Source organism: Nansenia antarctica, assembly GCF_963989245.1.
Source record: "Nansenia antarctica genome assembly, chromosome: 5".
NCBI classification, from domain to species: domain Eukaryota; kingdom Metazoa; phylum Chordata; class Actinopteri; order Argentiniformes; family Microstomatidae; genus Nansenia; species Nansenia antarctica.
The window spans coordinates 73,678,907-73,704,051 of record NC_137690.1 but is presented as its reverse complement, the minus strand read 5'-3'; the positions used below and the strand labels follow the sequence as shown (position 1 = coordinate 73,704,051).

The window sequence follows — 25,145 nt, the reverse complement described above, 5'->3', positions numbered from 1 at the left end:
TCTACAGGCTTGGTTGGTGATTGGTCATCGCACATCTAATAACACCCTCAGTCTCTCATCAGTTCATTATTTATCTACCTAATTCATCCCTGCTTTTTAAACCTTATTTCTCTTTGTGTTCGTAATTAAGTTGTACACTGCAACATCAGTGATATCCTCCAACCCTTTCGTCTCTATCTCTGAAAACAACTCAATAAAAAGATTGATTTATTAATAAAAAAAAAAGATTGCAACACTGCTGGTCCTAGCTATGATTGGGTGACCTGCACATGATTTCTATATTTGATACATCACACTATAAAAAATCATACTATAATAATCGCACTATAATATGCTGTCAACCACCCCAAAATGAAATGTAGGAGACTTTTCAGAAGTGTATGTGTTAATGGTGTATTATATTGTACACCAGGTGTAACCTTCTCTCTCCTGTCTTCTCTCAGGGTCCCAACGGACCTCAGGGAACTATCGGTTACCCCGGACCTCGAGGAATTAAGGTCAGTTCAGAGTTTGGACTAAAACTTACATTTTGTATTTGTTTATTTATGTTTTATTTATTTGTTTGTCCTGCAGCATAGTTGTTTGGGAGAGTGTGCGTTGGTCGTGAGTCCTGTATGATGTCAGAATACACACAGATTCCACGCTTATGCTACCTGTCTTGGCAATTGCAGTTTTTTAAATTATTATTATTTGAATTAAGATAATGTCAAATATATAAATGAAAAGTTGCCATGACATCTTCCTGTTTCACGTACTATATTTGGTTTTGGTTTTTGCAATCTTGAGTTGACTATTGACTATAAGGACTTGACTTGGTGATGATAATCCTCTTGTAACCTCCTAATCTTGTTGTTGTTGATTTCCTAATCTTGTTGTTGTTGTTGTTGTTGTTGACCTCCTAGTCTTGTTGTTGCAGGGAACTCAAGGTATCCGTGGGCTGAAGGGTCACAAAGGGGAGAAGGTGAGTGGTCTCAACACCTTCAGACGATTCACAGTGTCAGAGAACTGGGGGGTATTCCATCAACGTCACTAAAGGAAAATTCAGGCTTATTTTTGTCTCTCTCAGCCTGGATTTTCCTTTAGCGACGTTCATGGAATATCTGCCTGGCCTCATATTGAGAACTAAACGTTATCCTTTTGAGATCAGCTAATAGTAGTTTTGTGTTGTTATGCTACAATGCTATGATGCTATAATGCTACAATGCTATAAGGCCATAATGCTAAAATAGCTACCACACTGGAGATTTTCATCAGTTTTAGCTCAGATTCTTGATCTCTACCTTAGTTTAGCTATAAGCAGGGTCCATTAACATTTGCATTGCTTATTTACATAATAATTCAGAGGAATCATTTTATCAGGAAATATGCTTTTTCCTCAGACATCAAACCAGAGATTGTGAACCAGTGATTGTCCATCAGTGTGTTGTTTTGTTTTGACGATTCAATAATAACTTGTCTAATTTGTCCTTTTTAGGGTGAAGATGGCTTCCCTGGAATCAAAGGAGATTTCGGTGTCAAGGGAGAGAGAGTAAGAGACGTTACTTCCTCTAAATGATTAAAATCATACATCTTTGTTTTACAGTGAAGCTGTCAATTGTTTTACATTTATTTTATTAGTCATCTTGACATTATTCTTAATTAATACTTTCCTCCCTCAATGATTAATTTTACTTAAACTAGTAAAAACAACTATTTGTACTTTGTGCAATGATTCAATAAAGTTGAATCTAATCCAATCTAATCCAATCTAAATGGCTGCCCTGTGTTGACAAGTTGAATCTAATGTAATCTAAGATGGCTGCCGTGTGTGTTGACAAATTGAATCTAATCTAATCTAAGATGGCTGCCCTGTCTGATGACGAGTTGAATCTAATGTAATCTAAGATGGCCGCCCTGTGTGTGGACGAGTTGAATCTAATGTAATCTAAGATGGCCGCCCTGTGTGTTGACAGGGAGAGGGAGGCGTGCCCGGGCCCAGAGGAGAGGACGGTCCTGAGGGGCCAAAGGGCCGCGTCGGCCCCCCTGGCGAGCTGGGCCCCATCGGCCTGGTCGGAGAGAAGGTCAGAGGTCGTCCCATGACTTAATATGAAGGCAGCTGTGGCGGTGGGAGGTAGAGCCGGCGTCTAATGATCGCAAGGTCGGCAGATCGGCGGCTCGAACACCGGCTGGCCACATGTCGAAGTGTCCTTGAGCAAGACACTGAACCCCAAATTGCTCCCAATGAGCGGGCCGGCGCCTTGCATGGTAGCTTGCCGCCATTGGTGTGTGCATGTGTGTGTGAATGGGTGAATGGGTGAATGAGAGGCCGTTGTAAAGCGCTTTGGAATAAGGCGCTATATAAGTGCAGTCCATTTACCATTTATAATATATTAATAACATATAATTGGGTTTTCATCACATGAATTCATCTCAAGATATATTTTTGACAGGCCTATCTGCACAAACAAGACAGCTTGATAAACCAGAACCTGATACGAGTGTTTTAATGAATGAATGAATGAATGGACTTTATTGTCATTGCTACAGTACAGGTACCAAACAACGAAATTTAGGAGGGGTGGCTCCCCTGGTGTTAGGAAAGGGAAAAAAAAAACTTTTAGAAAAAAATCACAAGAAGGGAAGGAGCTGGTTTACATAAATAAAGGCTGTGTACACAATCCACTGTACTATACTGTACAGATAGTCGACTAGGGTTGTCATATTGCACAATAGTATTTTTTTCACGTTATTTAAAGTGACACAGTTTGCAGGCTTGAAATGTACATGTTTGTGCCTCAGCACTACACCTGATTTTTTCAGTCCAGCAGCTGCCATACAATCCGTCCAGACTGTCCAGGGCTCTGTTTGTATGATAATTTGTATATCATACAATCATCGACGGCAATTAAGCAATATCACACTCGAGGTTGTGCTGTTATACTGAATATCAGCACGGCTGTGATCCGGTCGTAGGTACGAGGCCGCAGGCCTCAAGTGTGATATTGCTTTTATACAACAGTTCTACAGCGCGATTTATTAGTTAACAGTAATAAGCAACAACAGATTATGATTTGTTTGTTTATTTAATCATAAAAATAAACAAAACATTTTAGTCTAATTAACGGTCATTTAGTAGAACATCTGTGCGGCGGAGTGATACATATAGTTCAAAGTCCCAGTGCTGTTATACTGTATATCAGCACTCATGGAATGCCTCTTGTCCAATCAAATTACTTAGTCGGAACTAACTGTTGTATAATATCTGTTTTAGGGTAAACTTGGTGTTCCTGGACTTCCTGGCTATCCCGGCAGACTTGGCCCCAAGGTAACGGCAACAACAAACACACTTCATATCAATTCAACTTAGCTGCAGTAATAACTGTCACCAGATGTGGATCTTGGACTGACGGTTGTCTCGTGTGTTCTCAGGGTTCTCTGGGATTCCCCGGGTTCCCCGGTACCAACGGAGAGAAGGGAGTGAGGGTAGGTTGCCAGGACAACGACAGATGCTAAAACTGCATTCACCCGCATTGCAAACCGTCTGTCTCTCTCTATGGTTCTGTGTGTCTGTCTCACTGTGTGGCCGTGTGTCTACGGTTCTGTGTGTCTGTCTCACTGTGTGTCTGTGTGTCTGTCTCACTGTGTGTCTGTCTCACTGTGTGTCTGTCTCACTGTGTCTGTGTGTCTGTCTCACTGTGTCTGTGTGTCTGTCTCACTGTGTGGCTGTGTGTCTATGGTTCTGTGTGTCTGTCTCACTGTGTCTGTGGTTCTGTCTCACTGTGTGTCTGTGTGTCTGTCTCACTGTGTGTCTGCGTGTCTGTCTCTCTGTGTGTCTGTCTCACTGTGTGTCTGTCTCACTGTGTGTCTGTCTCACTGTGTGTCTGTCTCACTGAGTCTGTGTGTCTGTCTCACTGTGTGTCTGTCTCACTGTCTGTCTCACTGTGTGTCTGTGTGTCTATGGTTCTGTGTGTCTGTGTGTCTATGGTTCTGTGTGTCTGTCTCGCTGTGTGTCTGTCTCACTGTGTGTCTGTTTCATTGTGTCTGTGTGTCTGTCTCACTGTGTGTCTGTCTCACTGTGTGTCTGTGTGTCTGTCTCACTGTGTGTCTGTCTCACTGTGTGGCTGTCTCACTGTGTGTCTGTGTGTCTGTCTCATTGTGTCTGTGTGTCTGTCTCATTGTGTCTGTGGTCCTGTCTCATTGTGTCTGTGGTCCTGTCTCATTTTGTCTGTGGTCCTGTCTCATTGTGTCTGTGGTCCTGTCTCATTGTGTCTGTGATTCTGCAGGGTCTGATCGGAAAGTCCGGACCCAGAGGCCAGAGAGGACCAACGGTACGGTTCAACATCCCTAAATTTAACACTCTTTGATTAATTAATTATTATCAAGATTATCAAGACTTTCAATAGATAATTCGAGGACGAGCTCATTGTAATGCATGGAATGGAATGAGGAATTGTATCAAACACATGTCTCCATTCCATTCTGTGCATTACAATGGGCCTCGAGCCTCCGATTTCTACCTCCACCAGCCTCCCTTGGTGTCAATGCAGGTTGCATAGCAACCGTGTGATTATGAGTACTGTATATGCCTGGGGTGGGGTTAGCCCTCCTGGAGGAGAGTAGAAAAGCTTCAGATGTTCCTATCACTTCTGTTATATTAAAGTAAGACCTAACGGCCATTAGGGGGCAGGAGCCTATCTCCTGTTTCTATAGCGTGAGGCGGCTTGATGTTCAAGTACAACCCCTGGACATGACGCTGGTATAATGCATTGTGTTAATAGTGTGTTGTCTCTCTCATCCAGGGCCCCAGGGGGCAGCGAGGCCCACGAGGATCTACTGGTAAACCAGGAGCCAAGGTAAGACCAGATCACAATATCTCAGATAAAAAAACAAAACATATATATTTTATTTTTATTCTCTATTTATCCATGTATACACATGCCCAGGTAATTTGGATTTGGTCACTCAGGGCACAAATATGCAGATAATTGTAATGAATAGTACAGTATATAGAGAAAAACATACATTTATTTAGATTTTATGTATTTTTGCTAAAGCGATTCTTGAATAGAATAAAAACCTTGCTGAAGGTCAAGAATGTTCTCCTGAACTGAGGAGTAGACAGCAGGGTGATCAGCATACAGATGCAGTTTACAGTTGTTCAACACTAACCAACATTATCTATGTAAATGGGAAACAGCAGTGGACCCAGAATCGAACCTTGTGGAACACCTTCATTAACATTGAGAAAACTAGACTGAACTCAATCTGCTAAAATACATTGAGTCATTGAATCTCCTATGCGGGTAATGAATTAATAATAATAATAATAATAACAATAATAATAATCAATTAATTAATCACAGATAATGATAATAAATCTATCAAAATAGAGGATTACGGTTATGATTTTGCTCAACAGCACTTATTTATCCCACAGGGCGTCACCATGAACAGACATGCTGGAAGACGTTGATGTCATTGATACATGTACAGTATGTGATGGTAATGACTTTGGTCTTCTGTTTATTTCCTGTTTCTCAGGGAACATCAGGAAGCGACGGCCCATCTGGAGGCCCAGGCGAGAGGGTAAGTCCTTTGAATAGTGCAGCATCTGTTCATAAACAGTACCTAAACTAATATAGTTGATATACTAATATAGTCGTAAACAAGATACTTACCGTTGTCCTCCTCCTGTTGTGTATTTCAGGGCCTGCCCGGACCCCAAGGAGCGAACGGCTTCCCCGGACCAAAGGGACCTCCTGTAAGGACCTTTATATAACTTTGTATGTAGTACCAGCTGTGTAGTGCCTGCTGTCTTCTAACCCACGTTGTGTCCTACCCAGGGTCCACCAGGAAAGGACGGACTGCCAGGACACCCCGGACAGAGAGGAGAAGTCGTAAGTCATTCTTCATCCCCTTATTAAGACTTACTACCTATCAAAGACTCACTACTTATCAAATACTTAGTACCTATCATAGACTCACTACTTATCAAAGACTCACTACTTATCATAGACTCACTACTTATCAAAGACTCACTACTTATCATAGACTCACTACTTATCAAAGACTCACTACTTATCATAGACTCACTACTTATCATAGACTCACTACTTATCAAAGACTTACTACTTATCAAAGACTCACTACTTATCAAAGTAGAAGACACATTAGGCCCTCCGTTCTCTCTGGTTATGTCCATTGGTTTGGCTTATTGTATTAGGGGTGCCACAAGGCTCTTTTTAAGGCCCTACTGATCTTATTGTATTAGGGGTGCCACAAGGCTCTATTTAAGGCCCTACTGATCTTATTGTATTTGCGGTGCCACAAGGCTCTATTTAATTAAGGCCCGACTGATATTATTTTCTCCTCCACAGGGATTCCAAGGAAAGATTGGTGGAGCTGGGCCTCCCGGAGTTGTTGGACCTCAGGTAAGATAGATAGTTATACTCTTTTCATGAATGGATAACTTTTGTCTTGTCCGCAACAGATCAGCTGCTGATCAGGTCACATGCATTTACATTTAAGTCATTTAGCAGACACCTACGACTTACAACAAATACATTTTGTCTAAAGTAAGTGAATCAACTATACATCAGTCATAGTAAGTAAAACCTTCGACTGCCATCGGCAGTCACAGTGTTAGAGAAAGGAAGAAAACAAGTTGTTTTCACCTTCCAACCCCTCTCCTCCTCCTCCTCCTCCTCCTCCTCCATCTGCTCATCCTCATCCTCCCTCTCCTCCTCCTCCTCCTCCTCCTCCCTCTCCTCATCCTCATCCTCCCTCTCCTCCTCCTCCTCCTCCTCCTCCGCCTCCTCCTCCTCCTCCTCCCTCTCCTCCTCCTCCTCATCCTCCTCCTCCTCATCCTCCCTCTCCTCCTCCTCCTCCTCCCAGGGTCCCTCAGGAGAGACTGGTCCAATGGGAGAGCGTGGCCACCCCGGGCCCCCAGGCCCACCAGGCGAGCAGGGACTCTCCGGAGCCTCTGGGAAGGAGGGAACCAAGGGAGACCCCGGTCCCTCAGGCGGCCCCGGCAAAGACGGACCCCCAGGCCTGAGAGGTTTCCCTGGGGAGAGAGGCCTGCCTGGTACCCCGGTGAGCAGGCCGACCGGTCAATACACTCCAACCTCTCTCTGATCAAAGGTGAGAGGTCATACATGGTATGGGACGGCTCATTCTGTGTCATGACCACTTCCTGTTTCGTCCACAGGGAGGCGGCGGACTGAAAGGAAGTGAAGGCCCAGCAGGACCCCCCGGACCAGCCGTACGTCCAAACGCTTTACTTCTACTTTTCATCAATTGTTTATTTTAACTTTCATCTCATGATTTTCTGAAATAAATCAATCGTTGTTGAAACCGGACAGGATTTTGTTAGAAGTTCAAGTCCACCTTGTTCATCACCTTGGCTGCCTGTAAACATGTCACATGATGTACCTGTGCAGGGATCACCAGGTGAGAGAGGACAAGCCGGCACCGCTGGCCCCATCGGACCCCCAGGCAGACCCGGCCCACAAGGCCCCCCCGGAAACTCAGGGGAGAAGGGAGTACCCGTGAGTACCCTCCCAAAACTCGGCTTCAAGTCCAAATGTCTTGAAGGCAAAAAAATGTTTTTGTAATCAATTATTTATTACAAAACAGTACACATGAAAAACTCACAATTTTAACACCAAACAAAATAAGTGTCTGTTTCTTTATCTTACCCCCCCCACTATAAACACACAAGTAACCCCCCCCCATGGCGATAACATCCCCCCCCCCCATAGTTCTTCATTACACTATATTTGGTATATCATAAAATCATAACAGTACAACATTTACAGGTTACTTGAAGGCAATTTATTCGATACGTTTCTTTTCTTCTTCTTCTTCTTCTTTTCTCGTTCTCTATGATATGCTTTTTGCGTGCATTTTGATTTATCGCGTCCTCTCTCCAAACCATTCTCTCTCTCTGTCTCTCTGTCTCTCTCCCTCTCTCTCTCTCTCAGGGTGAGAAAGGTCCAATCGGCGGTGCTGGACGTGATGGTGTCCAGGGTCCAGTGGGTCTGCCCGGCCCTGCCGGTACCCCTGGGGTCCCTGGCGAGGATGGAGACAAGGCCAGTGACCTGCATCTTTAATATCACCCACAGTATGACCAGTAATGGAGCTGTGTAATACATCAGTGCAGACAGGAGGACAGGCTCATTGTAAATGCATGGAACAGAATGAGGAGCTTTCCTCAATCCGTTCGATGCATTACAATGACAATTGTACAATGAGCCCCGTCCTCCGATTTCTGCCTCCTCCAGCCTCCTCTGGTATACTGAGATCGGCCCGTCCCGAAATGTCACAATCGAACTTTTACACTAGAACAGCCATGAGGGGTCATTTGACTTGACCATGAGGGGTCATTTGTGAGTGAAGAAGAATTGTATATCTTTGCACTCTATCAAATTTCAGGACCCTCCTTTTATGATTTTTCCTAGATATGTGCGTCCTAAGTATCCTTACATTTTCAAAATCACATCAGGATAAGCTAGTATGAAGCTATTTTGTCGTTTTTCTGTGTAGGAAGCAGGCTAATTTACAAGCAGCCAACTAGTGGTCGTTGTGTGTAAATAGCAGCTTGAGCATTGTAAAGACTATGATCATTTGACCTCCGAGGCGGCTCTTTTAGTAGGTAAAAAAGGCACAGCTGTTCTAGTGTTAATTGACAGAGTTTGAAACCGTTGTTGTTGTTTCCGTGTCGTTACAGGGTGAGGTTGGAGAGCACGGACAGAAAGGAGGCAAGGGAGACAAAGGAGAACATGTGAGTGACATCACCGCCAACACACCTCCTGACCCTCCTAACGCTATTCACACATCTATACGTTCAGTAACTCTCACTGTCACTTAAAATATCAACACATAAGCCCAACCATTATTATTATTATTAACCATTAGAAGTTTTTACATTTGAGACGCTTGTTTGAGAGCTAACGAGACAAAAAAAACAACTCAGCTTACAGTGAGTTGTCATAGCAATGACCAACTGCCACTTAACTCTTAAGGCCAATGCACACGGCGTGCGATTTTGTCGCACGACAACATTCGATTCTCAATTCACACCACCGAAGTGTGTGGGTGAGAATGGAGAATCGAATGTTGTCGTGCGACAAAATCGCATCGCACGCCGTGTGCATTGTCTCATTCAAAACAATGGAATCAAATTCGCGGTGCGACAAAATCGCACGCCGTGTGCATTGGGCTTTGGCCTTAACCCACACCTCCCATGACCTTCTGAGACCTTCACCAGTCCAACTCACTATCCTCTAGTCTAGGCCACCACTGTCCCTCCCTAACATCACCACCAGCACACCTCTACATTGTTGGTGAACATCACATCACTGTAGCTGTTCGTTTACATTTGAACCATTTACCATTTATCTATCCAAAGCGACTTACAATTAGAGATTACAGAGACTACAGTCTCCCTGAAGTAACCTAGCCCAAAAGTTACCTTACTTACTTACTTACTCAAGGGCACCCTAGTGGTGTTGTTGTTCCCAATTTGAACTCATGACCTTTTGACCACCAGTCCACACAACTCACTATCCACTAGGCTACCCACTGTCCCTACATCACCACATCCCAAACTTTGGAACGCTCTTCCCTTGGATCTTTTAAAAAACAGCTCAAGACTGTCCTGTACAGACAAGGCTTTCGGCTAACCCCAAAAGCCTGTCTGTCTTTTTGTGTCTAGTTATTATTTGCTGTACACTTGTTATTTGTTTCTTGTTTTTATTTTCACTTGTTTACCTATTACTTTTAACCTGCTATTACTTTTGCTCTTTAATTATGTTTTTTATAGCCTATGTAAAGCACTTTGTGACCGCTGGTCTGTGATAGGTGCTATAGAAATAAACGTTACTTACTTACTTACCACCAACACACCTCTACACTACTGGTGAACATCCCATCCCTGTAGCTGTTCCTGGAGCTGTTTCTGATGTTGTTGTGTTCTCATCTGTGGTTGTTTGTTTGTTTGTTTGTTTGCAGGGTCCTCCTGGCCCCCCCGGGCCCATGGGTCCATTGGGTCAGCCTGGTGCAGCTGTAAGTACAAACTCAACTCATCAACATCAACATCAACATACACTGTGAGTCAGGAGGAGGCTGGTGGAGGTAGAAATCAGAGGACGGGGCTTATTGAAATGCACGGGACGGAATTCAGAATCGTATCAAACACGTCTTTGTTGTTTGATACCGTTCCTCATTCCGTTCCATGCATTACAATGAGCCCCGTACTCTGATTTCTACCTCCACCAGCCTCCCACTGATATTGCTGTTGTTGTTGTTGTTGTTGCTGTTGTTGTTGCTGTTGCTGTTGTTGTTGTTGTTGTTGCTGTTGTTGTTGCTGTTGCTGTTGCTGTTGTTGTTGTTGTTGTTGCCGTTGTTGTTGGTGTCGTTGTCGTTGTTGTTGTTGTTGTTGTGGTTTGTAATCCCTCTCCTTCATCCCTCCTCTCCTCTCCTTCATCCCTCTCTCCTCTCCTTCATCCCTCTCTCCTCTCCTCTCCTTCATCTCTCCTCTCCTCTCCTTCATCCCTCTCTCCTCTCCTTCATCCCTCTCTCCTCTCCTCTCCTTCATCTCTCCTCTCCTCTCCTTCATCCCTCTCTCCTCTCCTTCATCTCTCCTCTCCTCTCCTTCATCCCTCTCTCCTCTCCTTCATCCCTCTCTCCTCTCCTCTCCTTCATCTCTCCTCTCCTCTCCTTCATCCTCCTCTCCTCTCCTTCATCCCTCCTCTCCTCTCCTTCATCCCTCTCTCCTCTCCTCCCCTTCATCCCTCTCTCCTCTCCTTCATCCCTCTCTCCTCTCCTTCATCCCTCCTCTCCTTCATCCCTCTCTCCTCTCCTTCATCCCTCTCCTCTCCTCTCCTTCATCCCTCTCTCCTCTCCTTCATCCCTCTCTCCTCTCCTCTCCTTCATCTCTCCTCTCCTCTCCTTCATCTCTCCTCTCCTCTACTTCATCCCTCTCTCCTCTCCTTCATCCCTCCTCTCCTCTCCTTCATCCCTCCTCTCCATCATCCCTCTCTCCTCTCCTTCATCCCTCTCTCCTCTCCTCTCCTTCATCCCTCTCTCCTCTCCTTCATCCCTCTCTCCTCTCCTCTCCTTCATCCCTCCCTCCTCTCCTTCATCCCTCTCTCCTCTCCTTCATCCCTCTCTCCTCTCCTTCATCCCTCTCTCCTTCATCCCTCTCTCCTCTCCTTCATCCCTCTCTCCTCTCCTTCATCTCTCCTCTCCTTCATCCCTCTCTCCTTCATCCCTCCCTCCTCTCCTCCATCCCTCTCTCCTCTCCTTCATCCCTCTCTCCTCTCCTTCATCCCTCCCTCCTCTCCTTCATCCCTCTCTCCTCTCCTTCATCCCTCTCTCCTTCATCCCTCTCTCCTCTCCTTCATCCCTCTCTCCTCTCCTTCATCTCTCCTCTCCTTCATCCCTCTCTCCTTCATCCCTCCCTCCTCTCCTCCATCCCTCTCTCCTCTCCTCCATCCCTCTCTCCCTCCTCTCCTCCATCCCTCCCTCCTCCAGGGAGCAGATGGAGAGACCGGTGCCAGAGGCCAGCAGGGATCGTTCGGGTCCAAGGGAGATGAAGGGACCAGAGGATTCCCCGGCGCCCCCGGGCCCATCGGCCTACAGGTAGGAGGACGTCTGTTCCTACGTCCACACGTCTAACGCCACTTCACCTTGATGCATCAATCGAGTCTTCTGGAGAGTTATAAAACTAAGAGGTTGTGCTCCTTCACCTCGTAGGGACTGCCAGGACCGTCTGGAGAGAAGGGAGAGACAGGAGACGTCGGACCAATGGTGAGTTCTGACGTTGGATGTTGAGCGACACCCAAAACAGAGCGTTGACATTCCCCCACGTTCTTGAACCGATGGAACGACATTGGAACTACATTTGATTGGTCGATTGACTCTGATAACCAATCACATCTTTCTCTATGTAGGGACCACCTGGCCCCCCCGGGCCTCGCGGCCCAGCTGGTCCCAACGGCGCTGACGTGAGTACCCACCGTCTCTCTACCAACCATCTCTCTACCAACCGTCTCTCTAACCAACCATCTCTCTACCAACCATCTCTCTATCAACCATCTCTCTATCAACCATCTCTCTACCAACCATCTCTCTAACCAACCATCTCTCTACCAACCATCTCTCTAACCAACCATCTCTCTAACCAACCATCTCTCTAACCAACCATCTCTCTAACCAACCATCTCTCTATCAACCATCTCTCTAACCAACCATCTCTCTATCAACCATCTCTCTATCAACCATCTCTCTATCAACCATCTCTCTAACCAACCATCTCTCTACCAACCATCTCTCTAACCAACCATCTCTCTAACCAACCATCTCTCTAACCAACCATCTCTCTACCAACCATCTCTCTAACCAACCATCTCTCTAACCAACCATCTCTCTACCAACCATCTCTCTAACCAACCATCTCTCTAACCAACCATCTCTCTAACCAACCATCTCTCTAACCATCTCTCTAACCAACCATCTCTCTACCAACCATCTCTCTAACCAACCATCTCTCTACCAACCATCTCTGTACCAACCATCTCTCTACCAACCATCTCTCTAACCAACCATCTCTCTAACCAACCATCTCTCTACCAACCATCTCTCTACCAACCATCTCTCTACCAACCATCTCTCTACCAACCATCTCTCTATCAACCATCTCTCTAACCAACCATCTCTCTACCCAACCATCTCTCTACCAACCATCTCTCTATCAACCATCTCTCTACCAACCATCTCTCTATCAACCATCTCTCTAACCAACCATCTCTCTACCAACCATCTCTCTACCAACCATCTCTCTAACCAACCATCTCTCTATCAACCATCTCTCTAACCAACCATCTCTCTACCAACCATCTCTCTATCCAACCATCTCTCTATCAACCATCTCTCTATCAACCATCTCTCTATCAACCATCTCTCTACCAACCATCTCTCTAACCAACCATCTCTCTACCAACCATCTCTCTAACCAACCATCTCTCTAACCAACCATCTCTCTATCAACCATCTCTCTACCAACCATCTCTCTATCCAACCATCTCTCTACCAACCATCTCTCTAACCAACCATCTCTCTACCAACCATCTCTCTACCAACTGTCTCTCTACCAACCGTCTCTCTCAAAATGTCTCCTCGGTCCTTGTGATGCAGGAAGCCGTTGTTATCGTAGAGACTGTTGTGTTTGTGGTGATATCGTAACGTAGTTTATTTCCAGTTTGAGCAAATGTTAGTTATTATTATTGATTAGAGCTTTTTTGATACATTTTATGGATCTTGCTCTGATGTTTCATTTGTTTGTGATGTTTTGTTTCATTCAGGGTCCTCAAGGTCCTCCTGGTGGTCTTGGTAACCCTGGTAACCTAGGAGAGAAGGTACGAGAATGCAGATGTTGTTGATGATGTTACTAGTATATGTGTCCCCGGTTTTTTTATTCAGGAAATGAGTGCTGAGCAGAGCAAAACATACCATAGAACTCAGAATACTCTACGACAGCATGATTTTAAGAAGAAGAATTTTGAGAAAACTGTAACTATTCAATCAGAGCTTTTAGTAATCAGTCTGATTAAATGCATTGCATTTACATCATGGAAACGCATTCAAAACCCTTTGTCCACTGATTTATTTCTCATTGAGTCTGTTAGAAATATTACGGTAAAGATGGCCGACTTTGCCCCCAATTTCACACATTTCTGGACGGCCTAATGACTGAACACATTGTGTTGACAGGGAGAGCCTGGTGAAGGTGGACCACCCGGAATTGGAGGAGAACCAGGGAAGAAGGTGAGATGTTTATTCAAACCAAACTTTATTTACACAGCACATTTTCATACACTGATGTCAAACACAACGCGGTTTGATAGGAATATGAATAAAAACTATTAAACTATTAACGAGAGACGAAACATAAGAGGATAACAAGTGTAACAGTCAGGGGCAGGGTTAGCATAGCACTGGCTGCCTACGTGTATTATTGTTTCATGTCAGTTATTGTCAGTTGATTGACAAGTGTTCTTGTCCAACGGCAGGGCCCTCGTGGAGAGCGAGGTGACAAGGGAGAGTCGGGACAGCCCGGTACCTCTGGACCTGCTGGAGGGAGAGGAGGCCCTGGAGACGACGGACCCAAGGGAAACCCTGTACGTCAGACGGACTCTGGTCCACAGACACATCTTCAGCTACATCTGGAACATATCTAGAACTGTGTGTTTGGGTCTCTATTGATAGATACCATTATCTCTCTCTTTCTCTCTCTCCCCCCATTTCCCTCTCTCTCCTCCCTTTCTCCCTCTCTCCCCCCTCACTCACTCTCCTCCCTCTCTCCCCCCTCCCTCTCTCTCCTCCCTCTCTCCCTCTCTCCCCCTCACTCTCTCTCTCTCGTCTCTCTCTCTCTCCTCCCCTCCTCTCTTCCCCCTCTCTCTCTCTCCTCCCCCCTCTCTTCCCCCTCTCTCTCTCTCTCTCTCAGGGCCCTGTTGGTTTCCCTGGAGATCCTGGTCCCCCTGGTGAACTTGGACCCAGAGTGAGTATCTCACTATTCTCACGACTCTGAATCAAGATCTGAATCAAGATGACAGTCAGCATCAGTGGGGCCTTGTCCCAGGCCTTGTTAATGATGTGGTCATCACGGTTTATGCACCTGAATCATTTAATCAGTTCAGATGTAGCACTTTAGTAGTACCACATAGGTAGTACTGATTAATTTGGACTGATTCATTTGGACTGATTCGTTTGGACTGATTCATTTGGACTGATTCATTTGGACAGACTCATTTGGACTGATTAGTTTGGACAGACTCATTTGGATTGATTCATTTGGACGGATTCACTTGGACTGATTCACTTGGACTGATTCATTTGGACCTTCAAGGTCCTCTACTGTTGATGCCATCTCAACAACGAATCACATGACCTGAAAATAATACTTTTCTACTTTCCCCAGGGCCAAGACGGAGCGAAGGGAGAGAGAGGAGAGGACGGTGAACAAGGACAAGCTGTAAGTGGCCCCGCCCCTCCAGAACATTTTTTTCAAAATCACATCAGGATAAGCTAGTATGAAGCTATTTTGAAGTTTTTCTGTGTAGGAAGCAGGCTACTTTTACAAGCGGCCAATTAGTGGTCGTTGTGTGTAAATAGCAGCTTAGCATTGTAAAGAGGCGGCTCTTTTAGTAGGTAAAAAGGTACGGCTGTTCTAGTGTTAACCAGGGATGAGCAACCGTGGTAGTGTTGTCATTGATGATCTTCTTCCCCTGGCTGTTGCAGGGCTCCCCTGGACCTACCGGAGAGAACGGCGTCACTGGCCCACCAGGCAAGAGGGTACGACCACCATCCTGATCATCAAACCTGATAAAACTGTTTATTTTTGTACTTGGTTAATACATTTAACACAGTCAAATAATTGATAGATAGATAGATAGATAGATATATACAGGACAGTGCACATTAATGAACAGTCACTTGTACAAAGTATGGTGACAGTAAATATACTGGATTTAGCTGTAAGCTTATTTGCATCCGTAGTCCTCATGACATAAAATCGTATGACCAGATATGACAGATATGACCAGGTATGACAGGTATGACAGATATGACCAGATATGACCAGGTATGACAGGTATGACAGGTATGACCAGATATGACAGGTATGACAGATATGACAGATATGACAGATATGACAGATAAGACCAGATATGACAGGTATGACCAGGTATGACAGGTATGACAGATATGACCAGATATGACCAGGTATGACAGGTATGACAGGTATGACAGATATGACAGGTATGACCAGATATGACAGATATGACAGGTATGACAGGTATGACCAGGTATGACAGATATGACAGATATGACAGGTATGACAGATATGACCAGATATGACAGATATGACAGATATGACAGGTATGACAGGTATGACAGATATGACAGGTATGACCAGGTATGACAGATATGACAGGTATGACAGGTATGACAGATATGACAGGTATGACAGGTATGACAGGTATGACAGATATGACAGATATGACAGGTATGACAGGTATGACAGGTATGACAGGTATGACAGGTATGACAGGTATGACCAGGTATGACAGATATGACAGGTATGACAGATATGACCAGGTATGACAGATATGACAGATATGACAGGTATGACAGGTATGACCAGATATGACAGGTATGACCAGGTATGACAGGTATGACAGATATGACGGGTATGACCAGGTATGACAGGTATGACAGATATGACCAGATATGACAGGTATGACAGGTATGACCAGGTATGACAGGTATGACAGGTATGACAGATATGACAGGTATGACAGGTATGACCAGGTATGACAGGTATGACCAGGTATGACAGGTATGACAGATATGACAGGTATGACCAGATATGACCAGGTATGACAGGTATGACAGGTATGACCAGGTATGACAGGTATGACCAGATATGACAGATATGACAGGTATGACAGGTATGACAGATATGACAGGTATGACAGGTATGACAGGTATGACCAGATATGACAGATATGACAGGTATGACAGGTATGACAGGTATGACAGGTATGACAGGTATGACAGATATGACAGGTATGACAGGTATGACAGATATGACCAGATATGACAGGTATGACCAGATATGACAGGTATGACAGGTATGACAGATATGACAGATATGACAGGTATGACAGGTATGACAGGTATGACCAGGTATGACAGGTATGACAGATATGACCAGGTATGACAGATATGACAGATATGACCAGGTATGACCAGGTATGACAGGTATGACCAGATATGACAGGTATGACCAGATATGACAGGTATGACAGGTATGACAGGTATGACAGGTATGACCAGATATGACAGATATGACAGATATGACCAGATATGACAGGTATGACAGGTATGACCAGATATGACAGGTATGACAGGTATGACAGGTATGACCAGATATGACAGGTATGACAGGTATGACCAGATATGACAGGTATGACAGGTATGACAGGTATGACCAGGTATGACAGGTATGACCAGATATGACAGGTATGACAGATATGACAGGTATGACCAGATACGCCAGGTATGACCAGGTATGACCAGATATGACAGGTATGACAGGTATGACAGATATGACCAGGTATGACAGGTATGACCAGGTATGACAGGTATGACCAGGTATGACCAGGTATGACAGGTATGACCAGATATGACAGGTATGACAGATATGACAGGTATGACCAGGTATGACAGATATGACAGGTATGACCAGATATGACAGGTATGACAGGTATGACCAGGTATGACAGATATGACCAGGTATGACCAGGTATGACAGTTTGTTGGATCTAATCTGTCATGGTTGTCTGTGTCCCAGGGTCCCGCTGGAACGAGAGGACCAGAGGGTCGGCAGGGAGAAAAGGGAAGCAAGGTAAGAAACTTTAATTGTATTACTTTTTAAATTATTCTATTTTATAACGGTAACACACCCAATAACCTAACACACTCTGTAGAAGCCGACTGCAGTATGTGAGTATGTGCATATCGCCATCAGTCGGTGTTGCCTGAACTTACTGTTCTCTCAGCCTAGAGGTTAGAGATGCCTGGCTAGCGATCTGAAGGTCACTGGTTCGATTCCCGCCTGCATGTGTGCCCTTTAGCAAGGCACTTAACCCCCTAATTGCTCCAGGGGCGCCGACTATGGCTGAGTCGACTAGTGCCTAGAGCGATAAATACCAGATTCTAACAATTGACTGACAAGTTGATTGCACGGTAATAAACAGTTGTCATTGTGATTCTCTTCCCAGGGAGAGTCTGGAGCCAACGGACCCGCAGGAAAGACCGGCCCGGTCGGGGCCCAGGGCATCCCAGGGAAACCAGGAACGGAGGGTCTGAGAGGAATCCCCGGATCAGTGGTGAGGCCCGACTCCAGGAGATGGACTCCCGACTCCAGACAAGGATCGGAGGCTGTTCTAAGCTGTTCCCTCTGCTCTACCAGAGCCTGTTCTAAGCTGTTCTTGCTGCTCTACCAGAGCCTGTTCTCAGCTGTTTCCTCTGCTCTACCAGCCTGTTCTAAGCTGTTCCCTCTGCTCTACCAGAGCCTGTTCTAAGCTGTTCCCTCTGCTCCACCAGAGCCTGTTCTAAGCTGTTTCCTCTGCTCCACCAGCCTGTTCTAAGCTGTTCCCTCTGCTCTACCAGAGCCTGTTCTAAGCTGTTCCCTCTGCTCTACCAGAGCCTGTTCTAAGCTGTTCCCTCTGCTCTACCAGAGCCTGTTCTAAGCTGTTCCCTCTGCTCTACCAGAGCCTGTTCTAAGCTGTTCCCTCTGCTCTACCGGAGCCTGTTCTAAGATGTTTCCTCTGCTCTACCAGAGCCTGTTCTAAGCTGTTCCCTCTGCTCTACCAGAGCCTGTTCTAAGCTGTTCCCTCTGCTCTACCAGAGCCTGTTCTAACATGTTCCCTCTGCTCTACCAGAGCCTGTTCTAAGCTGTTCCCTCTGCTCTACCGGAGCCTGTTCTAAGCTGTTCCCTCTGCTCTACCGGAGCCTGTTCTAAGCTTCTCCCTACAACTGTCAACTACTTACTTACTTACTTACTGTTTGATGGATTTTTCTGAATGTTGTTAACTTTTTTTTTCTAATCTTCCTCCTCCAGGGTGAACAAGGTTCTCCAGGTCTCTCCGGCCAGAAGGGACCTCCTGGACCTTTGGTAAGAGATCAACGTCCTGTACCTTCTCATTCAGACCTGTGGTACTGTAACCTAAAGTTGAGATGGTATAAAACTCAACCCAAGTTCCCAAATACCCCCACGTACCTACCCGCTCTGTCATCCAACCGCTAGCTTTTCGATAGCGTAGCTGGTTAGCATCGGGTATTTGAGGGGACATTAGATGTGTGATATATATATATAGCAAGTCAGAGATCAAGAAGTTCGAGACTCGGTCGGAGTGAACTTGAATTGCGGGGGCTACTGTTTGCAACAACGTCTTGACGTCTGTTTCACTAGCATCAGCGCTAGCATCAACACTGCTTGTAAAGGTTGTAATAAAGCTACCAGTGAACGAACATCGACACAACATCGCAAATCCAGAAAATCGAGTAACTTGACTGTAACTGTGTCGTCTCGTCCACCAGGGGCCGCCAGGCTTGCCCGGGCTGCGTGGAGACGGAGGCGCCAGAGGAGAGAAGGGACACCCCGGTCTGATCGGTCTGATCGGGCCTCCTGGCGAGCAGGGAGAGAAGGGAGACCGTGGTCTGTCCGGGCCGCAAGGAACCTCTGGAAATAAGGGAGAGACCGTGAGTGGCCACCGATCTGTCTCGTTGGGGCGGGGGTTTCAAAACAGACACGTTCGCGCCTGTAATTTAACAGAGTGAAGACCGTAGTCTTAGCGGCCAAAAGCCGGGGAGGGGGGAAGGGGAGGTGCTTAGAGGGTGTGTCTGTTTTCAAGGCCAGATTTTTTTCTGATCACTTTGATCACTTTGAACACTTTGAACACATTTTTCAGATCACATTTCAGCGCACTTTTGCTCTATTTGATGCACCCACTGGCTGATAACTTGTGCGTGTTTCTGAGTGTTTCTACCGGTTGATAACTCTATCGTGTGGTGTGTTTCAGGGTATTGGCGGAGGCACTGGACCTATCGGTCCCGGAGGTCCCGCTGGTCTGCCTGTGAGTAACTCCACCTTTCAGTTCTGCTGCACCAGTGGAGGCTCGGTGGAGGCAGAAATCGGAGGACGTTGACGTGGTCAATGTAAATGGATGGAACGGGATGAGGAATGGTGTCAAACACCGTTCCTCGTTCCGTTCCGTGTATTTTACCGACAATGAGCCCCGTCCTCCGATTTCTACCTCCACCAGCCTCCCCTGTAGTGGTGTTACAACGGTCATACCTCCGGATGATTGCTGATGACGACCGTCCAACCATGCCTATGTTCTTCCACAGGGTCCTCAAGGTGTCAAGGGAGCCAAGGGATCTTCTGTGAGTATACCTTCTCACGACATACTTTTGCTTTAAAACTGTTATTGTTGCTCTAAAGACATCTTCATCCCCACTATCCCCCTGTACAGAGTCTCTACTGAAGTCTTCGTTCTCTTAGCATTGTAACTGCCAATGTCCCCTGATCCTAGCATAGATTACTTTTCCTTATGATGACTAATGGATAGATGATTCACTGACTTAGACAAGTGTGTTTGTTACATGTAAGTGGCTTTTGGATAATGGCGTCTGCAACATGTAAGTGTTGCTCTCTGGTGTTCCGCGCGTAGCGCACCATGCTAACCATGCTAACCATGCTAACCATGCTAACCATGCTAACCATGCTAACCATGCTAACCCGTCCTCTGTGTCCCAGGGTGGAGCCGGACCCAAGGGAGTGAAGGGAACGCCCGGACCTGCCGGACCTCCCGTGAGTCCTCCTCTTCTTCTTCTTCTCCTCTTTCGTCTGATCTTAGGGTGGCCATCTTTCTCGCTACCAAATACGGGACGAAAGATGGCGTGCCACTGTATGGGGATGCTTAGTTAATGGAAAAAAGACATTGATAGAAGTGTTTGTGTTTAATCATAACTGCTGCAAAACATGATGGTTTTTTAGCGTAGATTTAAATATTTTAAGGGTTTGGGCCTGTTTGATTTCTTCAGGGAGATTCTTCAGGGAGTTTCTTCAGGGAGATTTCTTCAGTGAATGAAAACTGCTGCACCATGTTTTGTTTTTAAACATCACCTCTTCCTGATCCACCAATCAGGGCCCCCCAGGCGACGTCATCCAGCCCCTCCCCATCCAGAGGCATCCCAAGTCCAAGCGCTCCATCGACGCCAGCAAGATGTACTCAGACCAGGCCGACGCCCCCGCGGACGCCACCGCCACCGGCAAGGACTTCCTGACGGGCAGCGAGGGGATGGAGGAGATCTTCGGCTCCCTCAACTCCCTGCGGCAGGAGATCGAGACCATGCGCTTCCCCCTGGGCACCCAGGAGAGCCCCGCACGCACCTGCCAGGACCTCCAGCTCAGCCAGCCAGACTTCAAAGACGGTACGAACTGACGGCGTCTCTCCCGCTCTTACAAGCCCCTTACCGAGGCGTAAGACGTTCATGACGATCGCTATCGAGCCAATATTCTGGCCCCTGTCCTCTTATAGTCCCAACGTTATCCAGCCCTAATTGACCTTGAATTCTTCAAGTCTTGCAAAAACAGAACTTTACACTCTTGCCAACTAATTATAAATACATAGGACTGGGTTTCTTAGAATTAAGACATTTTCTACTGCAGTTTCTCAGAAACACTGACGCACGTTCAGCAGACCAGAGGTTAAACACGGTGTCTCTGCTTCCTCCTGCAGGAGAGTACTGGATCGACCCCAACCAGGGCTGCTCTCGCGACGCCCTCAAGGTGTTCTGCAACTTCACAGCGGGCGGAGAGACGTGCCTGTTCCCCAGCAGGAGCGTGGAGACGGTGAGAGGACGGCCTGAGACCCAGCAGACTGCAGAACAGCACCACCTAGTGGACAGTTACATATCAGCAGACTGCAGAACAACACCACCTAGTGGACAGTTACATATCAGCAGTCTGCAGAAACACAGTTACATATTAGCAGTCTGCAGAGAAACACCACCTTCCCAGTAAACAAAGAGTCCAAAAGATGTCCTCAGGGAAGCCGGTATGTGGGTTCAGATGCCGTCTTTCTAGGACATCCAGATGACGTCTTTAGGACGTCTTATGGACTACAGAAGTTGATTCTGTAGTCCATAAGCCGTCCTAAGGACGTCATCTGGACGTCCTAGAAAGACGGCATCCGGACGTCCTAGAAAGACGTCATCTGGACGTCCTAGAAAGACGCCATCTGAACCCACATTCCGGCTTCCCTGGACTCTTTGTTTACTGGGTTGCCACCTTCTTAAAATAACGGCTTACGTCACTTTTGAGGAAAATTATGTTTTTGCCTAAATATCATATATTCTATATTATATTACGCATTAACAAAAATGAACAAAACAAAACAAAAAATGTTTGTTCAGTTTATTCTGTTTTTCTCAAACAAACTAAACCCAAACTGAAAATATGACATAAAATATAAATTATGACTTAGGCCATTTTAAGACGGTGAGGATATGTATATCCACCCACACCAGGGACAGATGATGGAGGTAGAACTCGGAGGACAGATGATGGAGGTAGAACTCGGAGGACAGAGGATGGAGGTAGAACTCGGAGGACAGGGGCTCGTTGTAAACACATGGAATGAAGTGAAACACACCCAGTGTTTGATACCGCTCCTCATTCAGAGGAATGTCCAAGCATTACAATGAGCCCCGGTCCTCCGATGTCTACCTCCGCCAGCCTCCCCTGCCCCGCCTGTCTGACCTGGTCTGTGTCTCCCCTACAGGTGCCCATCGACTCCTGGGCCTCAGAGACACCTGGGTCCTGGTACAGTGAGTTTGCCACTGGCAGCAAGGTCAGTATGGGTCTATTACCCTGCCATAACACGTGTGTTAATGTGGATACTGTAATAGATGTATTAATTAATGGATTATATAATTTGAAGTATTATTGTTCTCACTTGAAAGTGAGGGATAGGGGGTAGGACATGATAAGCTTAGGCTTCATCCTACTCCCTTTCCAACAGTGATACCTGAACTTTTCGTTATTAGTTATTCTTTTATTTTTATTTTTATCATGTTCGAAATGAAGATTCATTCATTCATTCATTCATTTATGTATTCATTCATTAATTCATTCGTTCATTCATTCACACAGCCCTACTTACATGTACCAAGTAGGTAAACAAAGGGTAGTGGTGGTCTAGTCGGATAGTTAGTTGGACTGATCGGAAGGTTGTGAGTTCAAATCCCACCTCAACCTTTATTTTCCTCTCATCCCTCCCTCCCTCCCAGCTCTCCTACGTGGACTCCAGCAGCGAGCCCGTGGGCGTGGTCCAGCTGGGCTTCCTGAGGCTGCTGAGTGTCCAGGCCCGCCAGAACATCACCTACCACTGCCACCGCTCCGTGGCCTGGGCCGACCGCACCGCCAAGAACGGACACAAGAGGGCGCTGCACTTCCAGGGAGCCAACGACGAGGACCTCAGCTTCGAGACCAGCCCTTATGTCAAGGCAGTGGTCGACGGCTGCTCTGTAAGTCACCTGGTGTCTTTGTAAATACAAACTGCTAAGTTGTATGTACATGTAATCCTACGTTTAAAAAAGACATATTCTCTAACTTGACCCTTCCTGACATACGTTCGTAACACATGTCTTCTTCTCTCTCTCCCTCCCTCCCTCTCCCTCCCTCTCTCTCCCCCCTCTCTCCTCCCTCTCTCTCTCACTCCCTCCTCTCTCTCTCTCCCTCCTCTCTCTCTCTCCCCCCTCTCTCCTCCGTCTCTCTCTCTCTCCCTCCTTCTCTCTCTCTCCCTCCCTCTCTCTCTCTCCCTCCCTCTCTCTCCCTCCTTCTCTCTCTCTCCTCCCTCTCCCTCCTCCCTCTCTCTCTCTCTCTCTCTCTCTCTCTCCGTCTGCAGTATCGTAAAGGCTTCGACAGGACAGTGCTGGAGGTGAACACCCCCCAGGTGGAGCAGCTCCCCCTGATGGACCTCCAGATCTCAGACTTTGGGGAGAGCAACCAGAAGTTTGGCTTTGAAGTGGGACCTGTCTGTTTCCTGGGATAATAACACCATGTAGAGAACATAGAGCAACACAGACACATTGAGAACACACACACACACACGTGACACTGACAAATCAACATTACATAAACATGCCAATATACAGTTTGTGCCCAGTAATTTGTAAATTATCTTTGATATCAAACACACATACACATGCACACACACACACATGCACACACACACACACACACACACACACAAATACTGTTGTGAAACAGACATGCACTCACTCAAGTACATGCTGCCCAGAGGGACAAAACACCTCCCGACAAGTAAAGAAACGACCAGAAAAGAGAAACGTAAAAAAAAAAAAAAAACACAAACACTCTCGCGAAGAAGAGGAGACCGAGAAGATCGACCGTGAGGAAGAGAGTAGTAGCGTTGTGACCTGAAACAGTGCTCGTCAGGGTCCACCCACACACGCCAGTGCCCCCCCCCCTGCCTCGGACCCCCCCCCCTGCCTCGGACCCCCCCCCCTCTCACTGTCTCCCCCCTTCCCGCTGTCTCTCCTTTGAGTTGTCTCACCCACTCTACCTCTTCGCTCCACCCACCCCCCTCCCTCCACACTTGTACGTCCCCTGCGTCAAGCCCCCCCCCTCCATCCCTCCATCCCAATGCCCCCCAGTTCCCCTTCTCAGCTCATTAAAATGGAAACCAAAGAAAGAGGGCATCGCGGAGGTTCTACCAAACACAAAATGGAGGACCAGGAAAAACCAGCCAGTAGCCTGCTGTCCTCCTGGATCTCTATTCTACATCCATGTTGTTGTCTAGCTGAGAGAGAAGCTCGTCCTGTCCTGCAGCAGTGAGACCCTGTACCCACCACCACACGGTCCTGCGGTCTCACACAACATCAGCCTTAACGTTACAGCCAACGTAAACAAGGTCAAATTACTAGAGATAGTAGAAATGTTACGTTGTGGTGAGGCTTTCTCCTGAGGTGTCTAACCCAGTGCTGTATGAAATAAAGGCCTGAGAGCAGTGTGCCGTCTCTGAACCATATGGCTGGTTATTATTGGGTGAATAATGTTGCATGCATGCGATCGGACAGAAGGGGTGTGTTGTTTTGCCTTCTTCTCTTGAGTATCAACGAATCAAAGCCATTTAACCTTGTAAATTGTACTGTGCTGTACTGAACTTGATGTATTGTACATGTATGTTATGATGTGTACTTGTCTCGAGGAGGCCTGAAGGGGTCGTTCGTTCGTAGATCAGCTAAACCTCGATGCCATCAGACCGATCCAGTATTTTACAAAGGTCCCGTTGGCCTGGAAACTGATTCTTGTTTTTCTTTAGAGCATACTAGAGCATTCTAGGATTTCTTGGGACTATTTCCATCTGTTGTTCACGGATGCACAGAACACGTCAGGGGTTAAACATGTAAACGAACGTAAACAAGTTCTCTTACGACAGTGAATAAATGCATGCTTTTCAAAAAACTGTGTGGCAAGGTGCTACTTATACCAAAGCGTAACGTATTTC

At 46.3% G+C, this 25,145-nt stretch overlaps 1 protein-coding gene across 1 annotated transcript in view; it reads left to right on the top strand.

Moving 5' to 3' along the window:
* The window catches only part of col11a2 (collagen, type XI, alpha 2), a gene marked incomplete at both ends in the record, with an annotated part of 67,108 nt that extends 43,442 nt beyond the window's left edge, over positions 1 to 23,666 (top strand). Inside the window, 39 exon segments of the mRNA XM_080531956.1 lie at positions 444 to 497; positions 917 to 961; positions 1,475 to 1,528; positions 1,953 to 2,060; positions 3,251 to 3,304; positions 3,409 to 3,462; positions 4,263 to 4,307; positions 4,779 to 4,832; positions 5,521 to 5,565; positions 5,687 to 5,740; positions 5,823 to 5,876; positions 6,357 to 6,410; positions 6,874 to 7,071; positions 7,187 to 7,240; positions 7,419 to 7,526; positions 7,962 to 8,069; positions 8,708 to 8,761; positions 9,991 to 10,044; positions 11,515 to 11,622; positions 11,737 to 11,790; positions 11,934 to 11,987; positions 13,344 to 13,397; positions 13,753 to 13,806; positions 14,052 to 14,159; positions 14,486 to 14,539; positions 14,960 to 15,013; positions 15,280 to 15,333; positions 17,396 to 17,449; positions 17,826 to 17,933; positions 18,668 to 18,721; positions 19,147 to 19,308; positions 19,629 to 19,682; positions 19,957 to 19,992; positions 20,366 to 20,419; positions 20,757 to 21,042; positions 21,351 to 21,463; positions 22,395 to 22,463; positions 22,903 to 23,139; positions 23,520 to 23,666. Coding sequence (XP_080388082.1) covers positions 444 to 497; positions 917 to 961; positions 1,475 to 1,528; positions 1,953 to 2,060; positions 3,251 to 3,304; positions 3,409 to 3,462; positions 4,263 to 4,307; positions 4,779 to 4,832; positions 5,521 to 5,565; positions 5,687 to 5,740; positions 5,823 to 5,876; positions 6,357 to 6,410; positions 6,874 to 7,071; positions 7,187 to 7,240; positions 7,419 to 7,526; positions 7,962 to 8,069; positions 8,708 to 8,761; positions 9,991 to 10,044; positions 11,515 to 11,622; positions 11,737 to 11,790; positions 11,934 to 11,987; positions 13,344 to 13,397; positions 13,753 to 13,806; positions 14,052 to 14,159; positions 14,486 to 14,539; positions 14,960 to 15,013; positions 15,280 to 15,333; positions 17,396 to 17,449; positions 17,826 to 17,933; positions 18,668 to 18,721; positions 19,147 to 19,308; positions 19,629 to 19,682; positions 19,957 to 19,992; positions 20,366 to 20,419; positions 20,757 to 21,042; positions 21,351 to 21,463; positions 22,395 to 22,463; positions 22,903 to 23,139; positions 23,520 to 23,666 — 3,219 coding nt within the window.
* Positions 23,667 to 25,145: the final 1,479 nt, after the last annotated feature.